Below are 15,470 nucleotides of genomic sequence, written 5' to 3' on the forward strand. Positions count from 1 at the left end.
TTTTGATATAGATTAGAGCAGTGCCATTCCTCTGTAATTATGTGGGTCGGTTTTTAGTGCCATTACCAAACATGGAAAATTATAGAACAAAGAAGGCAGCTTAAAGTTGGCAGTTTTGATTTAAACGGCTATCGAAGCTTATCAAGGGAAATCCAAAGAAATTGCCGGAAAGATAAAGACAAATATGTGTCTAACATTTGTCAAGAAGTAGAAATCCATTTACATCGAAATGAAACAAGAGATCTCTTGCAGAAAGTAAAGTTACTGACTCGGGAATTCAAACCCAGAAATTACGCTATAGAGGATGAGACAGGTAATATGGTAAGCGATCTGGATGTGGGTCTGGAGACTTGGAAGAAATACTGCACAGAACTCTATAAAGCTGAAACCTCTAACATTAATCACATAACAGCACTGCAAGTCTCAACAACAACCCTAGGACCAGATATTCTAAGGTCTGAAGTCGATGAAGCCATAAAACACCTTAAAAGAAATAAATCACCTGGTTGCGATGGCATCACGGCAGAACTTTTACAGAACATGGGTGAACATGGTCTCCAATTAATGTGGAGACTGTGCAATCATGTATGGAGAATCGGCAAATGGCCCAGTGATTGGTGTACCGCACTATTTATTCCTATTCACAAGAAAGGCGTAACCACAAAATGTAGTAACTACCGAACCATTTCACTAATTTCACACCCAAGTAAAATTCTGTTGAGAATCATCAAGGGTCGCATGTAGACATACCTGGATAGACAAATACCACAAGAACAGGCAGGTTTCGTGAAGGGTAAAGGCACAAGGGAGCAAATTCTTAATATGCGACAACTCATTGAGAAAGCAAGAGAATTCAAAATTCCGATGATCATCTGCTTTCTGGATTATCAGAAGGCATTTGACTGTGTAAACTGGACAGTTTTGTGGAAAGTTCTACATGAGATGGGGGTTCCTGATCATCTGTCAGCTCTGGTGAAAAGCCTATATGAGAACAGTGAAACCAGAATAAGAATTGAAAACCATAAGTCCGATCCTTTTAAAATACGTAGAGGAGTCCGACAAGGATGAATTCTATCTCCAAGTCTTTTTAATTTCTATGGGGAATATATAATAAGAAAAGCACTCGACAAATGGAATGGCGGTATTTCTATCGCAGGAAAGAAGATCTCAAATCTCATATATGCAGATGATACAACATTAATAACTGCATACGAAGAAGAAATGTCCTGCTGCAGCTAGTGGAAGCGAAAAGCAATAGATGTGGTCTCAAGATCAATAAACAAAGAACAAAAATTTTGATAGTAGATTATTCAAATTCACTTCAGACAACAGGAGCCTTAGACCAGTTTGAAGTGGTTGACGAGTTCAATTATCTAGGATCCTGCATTAGTAATACGGGATCTTGTGAAACAGAAACACGTAGGAGAATTAGCATGGCCAAAAACGCTATGAGTCGATTATCGAAAATCTGGAAAGATCTCTTCTTGTCGAAGAACACTAAAATAAGATTAGTACGTGCCTTAATGTTTCCCATATTTAATTACGGATCCGAAACATGGACAATGAAATCGGACGACAGGAAAAGGATTGACGCCTTTGAAATGTGGTGCTGGAGAAGAATGCTTCGGATCTCATGGACGGAACACAGAACAAATCACTCAATCCTCCAAGAGCTTAATATTCAGAATCCACTTTCCTCTATTTGCCTCTCCACCGTCTTAAAATTTTTCAGCCATATTGCAAGAAGAAGTGATGATAATCTTGAGAGACTTATAATTTCGGGAAACGTTGAAGGGCGCAGAAGTAGAGGTCGCTCACCTACTCGATTAACGGATCAAGTACAGAAAGCCAGTGGAAAAAAATTTTCTGAATCCATGAGAGAAGCTCAGGACAGAAGCCGATGGAAAGATATAGTTGCTCGTATTATAGGGAATCACGACACTCAGCACTGAGGAAACGACTGAGGAGGAGGAGAAGTATATCGGTATTGCTATTCTTGTTCCACATTCCTCTGGTATGATACTATACCATACCATTAGTTTATAAATTGTCTTTAGCAATTCTGTCACGACTTGTGTTAGCGTACTTAAAATGCTCAATACTGATCAGACTGTTACCTTCTTACAAGTTATAATTTAGTCATTTACACTATCTTCGTCAATATCGTCTGGTTACTTTGGTCTTGTTCATCGACGTACCTTATATCGGTATCATTATAAATATTATTGAAGTATTATATCTAATTTCAGTGTTTTTCTGTATTTTCTCATTTATTTTCTTATTTCTTTCTTTCCCATACCTTCTTTTGATCTCCAATCATAATCATGCTCCATTTCTACTGATAAATTTGCGCAGTATCTTTGATTTAGTTTCTTTATCTAACTCTTTACTCTGTTTCTAGAATCTTTGTGAATTTCGTATATCTTCAGGCTTGTGTTCTTCGTGGATCTTAACTAAGCATCTCGCTTCTCCTTTATATATTTTAAAATAAACTTACGTGCATAGAAATCGGCCCACTTAAAAATTTGGTCATTTTTGACGTCTCATATTCCTTAAACCTGTTGTCCGATTACAGTGATTTTTTAAACGTGTTATAGCCTGATTTTTTAGCAATATCACTGTATTAATATTGTTTCTAAACATTTATATTTTCATTGTATACCGTGTGTACCAATCAAATTGTTTTTTTCTCAAAGTTCGCATCACCCTGTGGAATATTCTAGCATTTAAAAAATACTGAAATAAAAGTCCAACTATAGCCTCAGCTCTTCTGAATATTCTTTTTTTTGTCTTATTCCTTTATGTTGGATAATAAAAAAGTTAGGTACTTTAACAACTAGACATGTTCTTCATCAATACACGGTGTTTCTAAATAAGTGCGACAAACTTTAAGGGATAATTCTGCATAAAAAAATAATGACAGTTGGCTTTATAAACGTATGTCCGCAAATGTTTCGTTTCCGAGATACGGGATGTTGAATGTTTTCTTACAAACTAACGATTTATTTTATTGCTTTAAAACCGGTTGAGATATGCAAATGAAATTTGGTGGGTTTTAAGCCGTAGTTATTGCACATTTTTTGACATACAATTAACCTTTCAGTGCTAACGCATGGTCTCACAGACGGAGCAAACCTATTCATACTGATAATTAACGATCTATTCCGATATTCGGGCTAGGTCATTCAATAGCTTCATATTTTACCTAACCGTTGTTAGTATTAAAATATTGTTGAACGTAGATACATAGTTCGTTCGTTACACAAGATTTCGGTCTCAGAGACGGATGTTAGCTTTTGCGGCTGTACTAAAGGTAAGGATTGTAACTTTTAGCGTTGTATTTTTAGTGAATAAAATATTATTTTTTTACTTTTTAGAAATAGAAATGAACTACGAGGAGGAGCAAAAATATTTGCAGAGACTTCTAGAGGAAGTTAATAGTAATGATGAATTGGAATACGACGATTCTGCGGATAGTTCTGAAGAAGATGAAGTTGAAATACAAGATCTCGATACAGATAGTGAACAGGATATACCAGAAGCAGAAAATGATGTTTTTGATGAGGCAGAAGCACAAAATATTTGCCGGCGAATTCCTATTTTTTTAGGTAAGGATAAAAAAACTAAATGGCGAAAGCATGTTGGTAATAAGCGAGTACGTACAAGAGCAGACAATTTAAGGAGGCATTTACCAGGTGTAAAGGGGGATGCTAGGGAGAAATTAATCTTTAGTGATATTTGGGGCTGTTTTATAACAGACCAGATGTTGGAACTTATTGTAAAAAATACAAACATAAATATTGAACTACATGCTGATCCTCTGAATAGAACCTACAGAAAGACGGATATACTAGAAATAAAAGCACTTATAGGCCTGTTGTACATAGCAGGAAAGTTCAAGAATAACCATCTCAATGCTCGCGACTTGTTTAGAAAAAACGGTACTTCCTTAGAAATATTTCGCCTTACAATGTCATACGAGCGATTCAAATTTTTATTGGCATTTATTCGTTTTGATAATAAACAAACTCGTGCAGAGAGACAAAAAATTGATAAATTAGCTCCTATCAGAAGCTTTTTTGAAGACTTCAACACCAATTTGCCAAAATACTACGCCATGTCACACTATTGTACAGTTGATGAAAAATTAGAAGCCTTTAGAGGCCGCTGTGGGTTCAAAGTTTATATGCCAAAAAAACCAAATAGGTACGGTATAAAAATATATGCCTTGACTGATGCTAAATTAGCTTATACCTCAAATTTAGAAATTTATGTTGGTCAGCAACCAGAGGGACCCTACCAGCAAACCACAAAGACTTTGGATTTAGTAGTACGTTTGTGCAGACCTATCTGGGGTACAAATAGAAATGTTACTCTTGATAATTTTTTTACCAGTAAGCAGCTTGCTGATACATTACTGGCCAATCATCAGCTAACTATAATTGGAACTCTTCGAAGAAATAAGCCAGAACTGCCTTTGGAATTTACGGCGCCTATAAATAGGCATACTTCTACAAGTATGTTTGCATTTCAAGATAAATGCACTATTGTTTCGTATATTCCAAAACCGAAGAAAGTTGTGCTCCTGATGTCAACAATGCATTATGAAGATGATACGTTGGATCCAAAGACTGGTAAGCCTAACATAATAATTGATTACAACGAAACCAAAGGAGGAGTCGACACTATTGATAAGATGTGTGAAAGCTACAATTGTGCAAGATCGACTAATCGCTGGCTCATGGTGATATTTTATGCAATATTGAATATCGCCGGCATAAATTCATTTACAATATACAAGTGTAATTCTGCTCGGACAGCCCAACGCATACCACTTAGAAGAGATTTTTTAGAGACAATGGGTATTCAACTGCTTGAACCACATGCAAGACGTAGAGCAATTGCAACAAATCTGCCAAGGATGATAAGTATGCGACTCAGAGAAATGTTTGATATCACATTGAATGTCCAAAATATTGAAAAATCTCATGGTCGTTGTTTTTACTGTGGAAGCCAGAAAAGTCGAAAAACAAAGTACAGTTGTTACTCGTGTAATAAATTTATGTGCTTAGATCACATAAAGGGTATATGTGTGGAATGTTCAGAAAAAGATTGACTTTTTTAAGTTTAAAGTTACTTCGTATTATTAGAATTACTTAAGTGTGGTTATTATAAGTGGATAATTTTATCTTTAGTTTAAAAATAACTCAGCAAATTTTTTGTTTATATTAAGATTTTAGGTTTTTTTTTCACTTTTTAGAATAGTTGCTTGTTTGTGTTAAGGAATTATTTTTGTCAAAATAAATGTTTATAAATATAATTTTTAAATAAAACTGCATTTATTTTAAATAAAAAAGTGTTTAATAAGACCCTTTCATTAATTAAATTTTAAAAATTTGTAACATTTAGAGTACTAGGGCATGTATAAACATACGGTCCCAGAGACGGACGTTAGCACTTATGTCAAAATAATTCACGTTAGCACTGAAAGGTTAATAATTTAATATTCACCATTAGCGCGCATACGTGTAATATGACCGATCATATTACCCGTATGCACGCTAATGGTAAATATAAAATTTTTAATTTTATGCCAAAAAATCCGGAATAACTATCTCTTAAAACCTACCAAATTTCATTTGCATATCTCAACCGGTTTAAGAGCAATAAATAAATCGTCAGTTTGTAAGAAAAAATTCAACATCCCGTATCTCGGAAACGAAACATTCTGGCAACAGAAGCGAAACGACTGGCTCGCTAGTTCGTCAAAAAATGACGGATTAACATTATTTTCTGAGATTTACCATTTTTAATTATTTTAAAATTTCACGAAAATACAAAAGCTATAGCCAATGTAAAAATTATTGTATAAATTTTTTGTCGAAAAACGACGTTTTTTAGAGTTTTTACGATTCCTTATGAGAAAAGCAATTGTGTTGACGCTACAATTCATAACAAATGACGTATTAACGTTATTTTTAATTTTTACTATTATTTAAATATTAAAATTAGTTCAATATTTAAATAAAAATGCAACAACTAAAATGTTTCCAATATATGTGTTTCGTTGAAATCATAAAAATAAACTGCGCGTCATAGAAAACGGGCACCCTAAAAAATTATTAATTTTTGAGGTTGCGTATCTCCTAAACTTGTTGTCCGATTTAAGTGATTTTTTGAATATCTTATAGCCTTATTCTTTGTCAATATCTCTGTAATAATATTTTTGCTAAGCAGGTAAATTTTCAATGTATACCGGCAATACCGGGTGTACGAATCAAACTGTGTTTTTTGCTCAAAGTTCGCAACACCCTGTGGAATATTCTAGCCTTTATAAAATACTGAAATTAAAACCCAACTATAGCCTCAGGTTTTCTCAACATTTTGTTTTTTTATTTATTCGCTTATGTTGGATAATACAAAAGTTAGGTACTTTAACAGTTAGCCCCGTTCTTTTTCAGTACAGGGTGTTTCTAAACAAGTGCAACAAACTTTAAGGGGTAATTCTGCATTAAAAAATAATGACAGTTTGCTTTATAATCGTATGTCCGCAAATGCTTCGTTTGCGAGATACGGGATGTTGAATTTTTTCTTACAAACTGACGATTTATTTATTGCTTTAAATACGGTTGAGATATGCAAATGAAATTTGGTTGGTTTTAAGACGAAGTTATTGCACATTTTTTGATATACAATTAAGAATTTTATATTCACCATTGGCGTGCATACGGGTAATAAGATCGGTCATATTACTCGTATGCACGCCAATAGTGAATATAAAATTCTTGATTGCAAGTCAAAAAATTTGCAATAACTATCCCTTAGAACCTACCAAATTTCATTTGCATATCTCAACCGGTTTTAGGGCAATAAAATAAATCGTCAGTTTGTAAAAAAAATTCAACATCCCGTATCTCGTAAACGAAGCATTTGCGGACTTAAGTTTATAAAGCAAACGGTCATTATTTTTTTATGCAGAATTGCCCCTTAAAGTCTGTCGCACTTATTTACAAACAACCTATACTGATGAAGAACATGACTAGTTGTTAAAGTACATAACTTTTGTATTATCCAACATAAGAGAATGAATAAAAAAACATTCTGTTCAGAAAATCTGAGGCTATAGTCGGGATTTAATTTTAGTATTTTATAAAGGCTAGAATATTCCACAGGGTGTTGCGAACTTTGAGAAAAAAACACAGTTTGATTCGTACACCCGGCATACAATGAAAATTTACCTGTTTAGCAAAAATATTATTATACTGATATTGACAAATAATAAGGCTATAACATATTCCAAAAATCATTTAAATCGGACAACAGGTTAAGGAGATACGTGACATCAAAAATGACCCATTTTTTAGGGTGCTCGTTTTCTAGCGCAATGTAGAAGTATAACTTCTTACATGCGTTTAAAGTAAACACACTCTTTTTTTATATTCTTATGTTATCTAGTTATTCACACAACTATATTATATCGAATAATTTTTACGGTATAAATGATAATATCGATATCATCATACGATGTGTCATAATTATTATGACACGATAGGTCCATGTATAATTGTATTTTGCCGTTCCTATAGTCTAAGAGCTAGTGAACCCTTCGACTAACGGTCGTCCTGTAAGGCTAGAAATTTTTCTAGTGATAATTCATAGCACACCAAGGCTAAAAACCATGACCTGTCAGGCCTCAGCGGTGCACGTGTATCTACCAGGTGAATCGATAAGTGCAAATTTAGGGGGTAAAATAAACTTTTTCCTGTAAGGTTTAAATTTAAGTATGTGTTTGAGTAAGTCATTTAAAAGAAATGTGTACAATGACAGGCGATTCTGAAGAGCATAAAGACCTTGCCAGGCGAGGGCAAAAATTAGGGGTTTTTCCTAAATTTATTTTTTTTGCATCGAACAATTTTTTTTAAGTTTCTTGAATCATTCCAAACAGAAAAGGTCTTTAGTGATTTTTCCCTTAAGTTAATAGTTTTTGTTATATAAGCGATTGAAAATTTTGAAAATTGCGAAATCGACCATTTTTAACCCTAAATGGGATATTTAACTAAAAATTTCAAAGTTGCCAAGGTAGGTAGATATTCTTTAAACATTGATTGATGAAATCTCAAAGAGTTTTTTGCAATACAATATCGGAAACTCCTTTGTTTTTTAATTGCTAATCAAGCGGACGCGACACTGTAGTATAAGTGAGGACGTTTGAGTTGGCATAAATTCATTATCTCGAGAATGGGCAAATTTCAGGTCGACAGGTCGATTTTTATTTTTAAATTAAGACTTATTGGCATATATACAATACTAGTGACGTCATCCATCTGAGCGTGATGACGTAATCGATGATTTTTTTTAAATGAGAGTAGAGGTTGTGTGATAGCTCATTTGAAAGGTTATTTAATTCTCTATTCACTTATATAAACATTAACGTAATTATTTATACAGGGTGTACAAAAATTTTTTTTTATTAAATTAACTTTGATTAAATTTGACAAATAGAATAAAAAAATTTTTTTTGTACACCCTGTATAAATAATTATGTTAATGTTTATATTACTGAATAGAGAATTAAATAACCTTTCAAATGAGCTATCACACAACCCCTACTCTTATTTAAAAAAAGCATCGATTACGTCATCACCCCCAGATGGATGACGTCACTAATATTATATATATACCAAAAAGTCCTAATTCAAAAATAAAAATCGACCTGTCTGAGGATTTCTCTTGAAATTTGCCCATTCTCGAAATAATGAATTTAAGCAAGTCAAACGTCCTCACTTATACTACAGTGTAGCGCCCGCTTGATTAGCAATTAAAAAAACAAAGGGGTTCTCGATATTTTATTGCAAAAGACTCTTCGGGATTTCATCAATCAATGTTTAAGGAATATCTACGTACCTTGCCAATATTGAAATTTTTAGATAAATGTCCGATTTAGGGTTAAAAATGGCCGATTTCGCAATTTTCAAAATTTTCAATCGCTTATATAACAAAAAATATTAACTTAAGAGAAAAATCACTAAGAACCTTTTCTCTTTGGAATGATTCAAAAAACCTAAAAAAAATTGTTCGATGCAAAAGAATAATTTTAGGAAAAACCCCTAATATTTCCCCTCACCTGGCAAGGTCTTATGCTCTTCAGAATCGCCTGTCATTGTACACATATCTTCTAAATGACACTTACTTAAACTCAAACACATACTTAAATTTAAACCTTACAGGAGAAAGTTTATTTTACCCCCTAAATTTGCACTTTTCGATTCATCTGGTAGATACACGTGCACCGCTGAGGCCTGTCAGGTCATGGTTTTTAGCCTTGGTGTGCTATGAATTATCACTAGACAAATTTCTAACCTTACAGGATGACCTTATTTGTATCCCTATTGTTACGAATTTCATTATCTTAATTTAGTCCCCCCATTTTTAACCCCTTTTTACAGTTACGTCATTCTTCAACTAAAAATTTTTAAATACCTATTTAAAATAATGATTAAATAAAGTTTAGTTTCATCCCTATTGCTTCGAATTTCATTATCTTATTTTAATCCCCCAATTTCAATCCTATCTACAGTTGCGTCATTCTTGATCTTAAATATTTTCTGTACAAAAAATTATTTTTAAATATTTAGTATGCCGTTTATTCTTACAGCGACGGCTTTTATTTTCATCCCTATTGGTCCGAATTGCATTATCTTAATTTAGTCCCCTTATTTTCAACTTTATTTACAGTTGCGTCGCTATTCATCTGAAACAAGGTCTAAAATGGTACGTATTTGGTACTTACGCAATAAACAGGAATTGACAAAATTTTCAGTTACGTCATTCTTATTCCGAACCGGCGATATATAGATCCTAAATATTACAAATACACGCAGTATCTAACGCGCTCACTGAATATTTCAAGCCTAATGGGACCAACATTATTTTAAAAGCCCGAAACCGTTTAACATTGTTATGATTGATAAGCGGCCGCCAAAATTTATAATCGGTTTTCGTTAATCCCTTCCTTAAAGGCGAGATAAAAAAACTTTTTCAATTAGAGTTTTCGGGAAAAGGGAAGCCATTACCTAGATTATAGAAGATAACCGTTAAAGATAATGCTGGAAGTTTATTAAAGGACAAATATTACGTAACATACTAAAAGTAACTTTGGAAACAGTGTACTATATTAAGGTAATGGGTTAAAAGTCAAGTTTACATCAGAATATCAAAAGTTAAAATTATTTTTATAATTTTCTTTAGTTTTTGACGCGATTGTATTTTATCACTTTTAAAACTATTTTATAAGCATGATATATTTTAAAAGGTTATTATTTCTCAACGAACTGAATGATCCATTCATACACTCGCCGATGATCTCTAATTAGAGTGAAAATGGTAAGGGTGTTTATACTCTGGGCTAATTAGCAAAATTCATGGAAAAGTTATTTACCAGCAATTTTATTGCTGGAATCGAATTATAAGATCCTCCATATTAATAATATAGGTATGCAAAGTCCGCAGATAGTGTGCTACTTTTTTTATAAACAAAATGGCGCCGACAAATCGTATTTTTTCAATTGTTGCTCTATAACTCCGAAGATTTTAACTTTACAACAAAAGCACCCAAATAAAAATTCACCGCAATTAAATTCTGCATAGAGATATGTTTTTAACGATTGGCTCTGACGAAAATTTTCCTCGGAAAATGCGGGTTTTCTTAACAAAAACTCTAATTTTCAAATAAAGTTTTAGGTAAGTAATTATTAATCAATAATTAAATAGCTTAGTGAGATCAAAGCTTTCTTGGTTATAGATTGTAATTCTAGAAGCCGGTGAAAACAATTTATGATCGCAATAAAAACCAAAATAATCATGATACATTGATCAAACTTATAAAGATTATAAATATGAGATTCTTATTTAATATTTTATCGACAAAATATAAATTTTTCTTTTTTTTGCATAATCTTTAAATTTTGAAAAAAAAATAGTTGTAATACGCTGGTCTAATTTGTACAGTACAAAGAAAGGTTATTTACCAGCAATTTTATTGATGGAATCGAATTATAAGATCCTATATATTATTAATATAGGTATGCAAAGTCCGCAGATAGTGTGCTACTTTTTTTATAAACAAAATGGCGCCGACAAATCGTATTTTTTTCAATTATTGCTCTATAACTCCGAAGATTTGAACTTGACACCAAAAACACCCAAATAAAAATTCACCCCAATTTAATTCTACATAGAGGCATGATTTTTTCGATTTGCTCCGACGAAAATTTTCCTCGAAGAATGTGAGTTTTCCCAACAAAATTTCGAATTTTCAAATAATTTTTTTGGGCCAGTAATTATTTATTAATAATTATATATCTTAGTGAAATAAAAGCTTTCTTGGTATAGATTATAAATTCAGAAGCCGGTGAAAATGAAACGAATATTTTAGCAACAATTCAATTGTTAATTAACAATTTACAGTCGTAATAACAACCAAAATAATCATGAGACATAGATCAAATTAAGAAAGGTTATAAAGGTGTGATGCCTATTTAATATTTTGTCGACAAAATATAAATTTTTCATTTTTTTGCATAATCTTTAAATGTTTAAATAAACTGTTATAAACAAATTAACATTTCTCAGAAATTGTTTACTATATTCTAATTTTAAAAAATACTTAAAATGCGTATTTCATAGGTCTTGAAAATGAATGCTTTAAAAAAATTTTCCAACCATTTGCAAAAAAGTTATGAAACAGCAAAATAAATATACGATATATCCGTTGTTTATAATTTGTTTTAATTGTTTCAAAGCTTAAAAGTGAGTCTATGGTACAATCTAATTACTCACAAAGGATGTCAAAAATTAGTACAATGGTTATATTTTAATCAAAGATTAAAAATACTTTTTTTTGTAATTTTTAGCGCAGAAGTAGGCCTGATACAGAGTCGGAGCTAAAATATTCACTCGAAGCGACCGACACGCAGCATACATTATTTATTAAAAGTGTACGTCGCGCGGCCGCCGGTCGTCGCTCCGAGTGAACATTTTAGCTACAGTACTGTATTATTCTACTTTCGCGCGTGTAAATTACAAAAAAATATATATTTATAATCTTTAATTAAAATATAACCATTAAACTTATAATCCATATTTTTTTGTAAATAATTAGCATGTACTTCAAACTCACTTCTACGCTTTAAAAGAATTTAAAAAAATTATAAACACCGTAGTACTCGTATGTTTATTTTGCTGTTTCATAACTATTTTGCAAATGGCTGCAAAAAAGTTTTAAAGCATTCATTTTCAAGATATTTGAAGTGCGCATTTTAGCTATTTTTTAAAATTATAATATAATAAAAACTTTCTGAGAAACGTTAATTTGTTTATAACTATTTTTTTAAAACACTTAAAGATTATGCAAAAAAATTTAAAATTAATATCTTGTCGAGAAAATGTTAAATAGGTATCTCATCTTTATAAGATTTCAAAGTTTGATCAGTGTATCATAATTATTTTGGTTATTATTGCGACCGTAAATTATTAATTAACAATTGAATTGTTGCTAAAATATTCGTTCAATTTTCACCAGCTTCTGGAACTATAATCTAAACCAAGAAGGATTTCAAGTCACCAAATTATTTAATTATTGGTAAATAATTACTTATCTAAAACTTTATTTGAAAATTAAAAATTTTGTTGGGAAAACCCGCATTTTCCAAAGAAAATTTTCGTCGGATCAGATCGGGAAAAACACGTCTCTATGCAGAATTTAATCACGGTAAATTTTTATTTGAGTGTTTTTGTTGTAAAGTTAAAATCTTCGGAGTTATAGAGCAATAATTGAAAAAAACACGATTTTCGTGCGCCATTTTGTTTATAAAAAAAGTAGCACACTATCTGAGGACTTTGCATACCTATATTATTAATATATAGGATCTTATAATTCGATTCCAGCAATAAAATTGCTGTAAATAAATTTTCCCAAAAATGGCCTATTCTCCGATAATCAGACCAGAATATTATGATGTTCTCTGAACGAACTGAAACATAATACGTGTCTTGATTTCGTTTTACGGCGAATTCTTCTGTATTAGGTTTACTCCTGACTGCATATCGAGACCAAGTTTTCGTTGGAATTTCGCAACGTTGAATTCAGCAGAAAGTGACGTACAGATTATTGACCTCCCCGTGCCTTGTTTTATTCATCATTCGTATGGTTTGCAAGTAGGTAATAGAAATCAGTTTTAGACCCAATAAGCCCAAGAATATGTAGATTGAGAATAAGGGGCAGGTTCTTTAACTACAGTATTATCAACGTCCATGCTCCAACTGAAGATAAAGAAGATGAGGAGAAAGATCTATTTTATGAGAAAGTGGAAGGCACTTATAGGAAATGCCAGAACAATGATATAAAAATTATTATCGGCGATCTTAATGCAAAAGTTGGGCATGAAACAATCTACAGACCCACTATTGGTAAACATGGTCTCCATACGGTCAGTAATCAAAATGGTTTACGGCTGGTTGAACTCGCGGCATCGTTAGGAATGGTGATAGTAAGTACGTGCTTTCCCCACAAAAACATCCATAAAGCCACGTGGAAGTCACCAGAGGGCCAGACCAAAAATCAAATTGACCACGTACTTATAGATAGTCGACATTTCTCCGATGTACTGGACGTAAGAGGCTTTCTCGTGATGCACTGTGGCAAATGTAATATACGGGATATATATGCCTCGTAACGCAGCCAAAGTAAGTTTAGAAATACTCTTAATGCAGCCAAGGTATTAAATCTATCTATCTAATCAGCCCTAAACATCCATCCTTGGATATAGGACTCCTCTTCCTTCTTCCATGCCTCTCTATCTTGGGCAATTTGCATCCATTTTGACCCAGTGTGTTTCTTCAGGTCATCTGACCATCGCATCTGTGGCCTTCCCCTTTTTCGTTTGTGGTTCCATGGTCTCCAATGTATTATCATCTTAGTCCATCTTTCATCCTTCTGCCGTAGGGTGTGTCCGGCGAACTTCCATTTAAGCTTTGCTACTTGGGTAGAGACGTCTTTCACTTTTGTTTTGTTACGGATCCATTCGTTTCTTTTCCTGTCTGATAATTTAATGTTCAGCATTTGTCTTTCCATGGCTCTTTCTGTCTTTGCTATTTTTTCCATATTCTCTTTTGTAAACGTCCATGTCTGAGAGCCATATATTAAAACAGGGAGTATACATTGATTGAAGACTTTTGTTTTTAGGTATTGCGGGTATTTTCTGTTCTTTAGAATATAAGACAGTTTTCCGAATGATGCCCAGGCCAACCTTATTCTTCTCTTTATTTCTTCGGTCTGATTTTCTTTATTTAATCTAGTGATTTGTCCTAGATATATATATTCTTTTACTTGTTCTATTCTTGTTTGTGCCACTGTAATTACTAGTTCTTCTTGTTGATTGGTCATGGTTTTTGTTTTACTGTAATTCATGTTCAGTCCTATCTTTGTCGATTCTCTATCTAGTTCTTCCATCATTCTTTGTAATTCTTCACTTCTTTCTGCTATTAATACAATATCATCAGCATATCGTAAGTGATTCAGATATTGCCCGTTTATGTTTATACCCAAACCATCCCAGTGCAGTTGTTTGAACACATCTTCTCGCGCTTGGTTGAATAGCTTGGGCGAGATGGTATCTCCTTGTCTTACTCCTCGGTTTATTTTAATAGGCTCCATTTGTTTCATTAGCTTAATAGTTGTTGTTGCCTTATCATATATATTTGTAATTAAGTCGGTATATCTGTAGTCTATTCTGCTGTTTTGTAGGGAATTCTTTACTGCCCAGTGTTCCACACTATCAAATGCTTTTTCGAAGTCAATAAATGCCATGTATAGCGGGATATGATATTCGTTAGCTTTTTCGATTAATATCTTCATCGTTAAAAGGTGGTCACTTGTACTGAAGCTTTTTCTAAATCCGGCTTGTTCTCTTGCCTGGTATCCATCTAATTTAGTTGTTAATCTGTTTGTTAATATCTTGGTTAATAGTTTGTACATTACATTTAGTAAAGTTATGGGTCTGTAATTCTTTAGATCCTTTTTATCTCCTTACTTAAATAGTAACAATGTTACTGCTTCGTTCCAAGTGTTGGGTATTTGTTTTGTCATTAATATTTTATTCATAAGTGTGTACAAAACTTCTCTAGTTGTTTTCCCACCATTTTTTAGCATTTCTACAGTTATCCCGTCTTTTCCTGGCGATTTATTATTCTTCATCTCCTTGAGTGCTCTTTTTATCTCATTCTTACTGATTTCTGGTTGTAAGTCGGAATTGACATTCTTTATTTTTATTTGTAATTGCTTAAGGATTTCTTGTGTTGGTTTCTGTTTTGTATTGTAGAGGTTTTTATAATATTCTTGTGTTATTTGTATAATTTCTTCTATACTATTGGTCTCTATGCCTTCTTTGTTCTTTATACTATTAATCTGTATG

General features: G+C 32.7%; 1 protein-coding gene across 1 annotated transcript in view; it reads left to right on the forward strand.

Annotated features, from left to right (window-relative positions):
* The window catches only part of LOC126886735 (acidic leucine-rich nuclear phosphoprotein 32 family member A-like), a 44,835-nt gene that overhangs the window by 8,118 nt on the left and 21,247 nt on the right, over positions 1-15,470 (forward strand). The window contains exons 2-3 of the mRNA XM_050653755.1: positions 58-313; positions 3,378-3,608. Coding sequence (XP_050509712.1) covers positions 58-313; positions 3,378-3,608 — 487 coding nt within the window. The remainder of the gene's footprint in view (positions 1-57; positions 314-3,377; positions 3,609-15,470) is intronic.

This window comes from Diabrotica virgifera, chromosome 1, assembly GCF_917563875.1.
Source record: "Diabrotica virgifera virgifera chromosome 1, PGI_DIABVI_V3a".
Classification (NCBI taxonomy): domain Eukaryota; kingdom Metazoa; phylum Arthropoda; class Insecta; order Coleoptera; family Chrysomelidae; genus Diabrotica; species Diabrotica virgifera.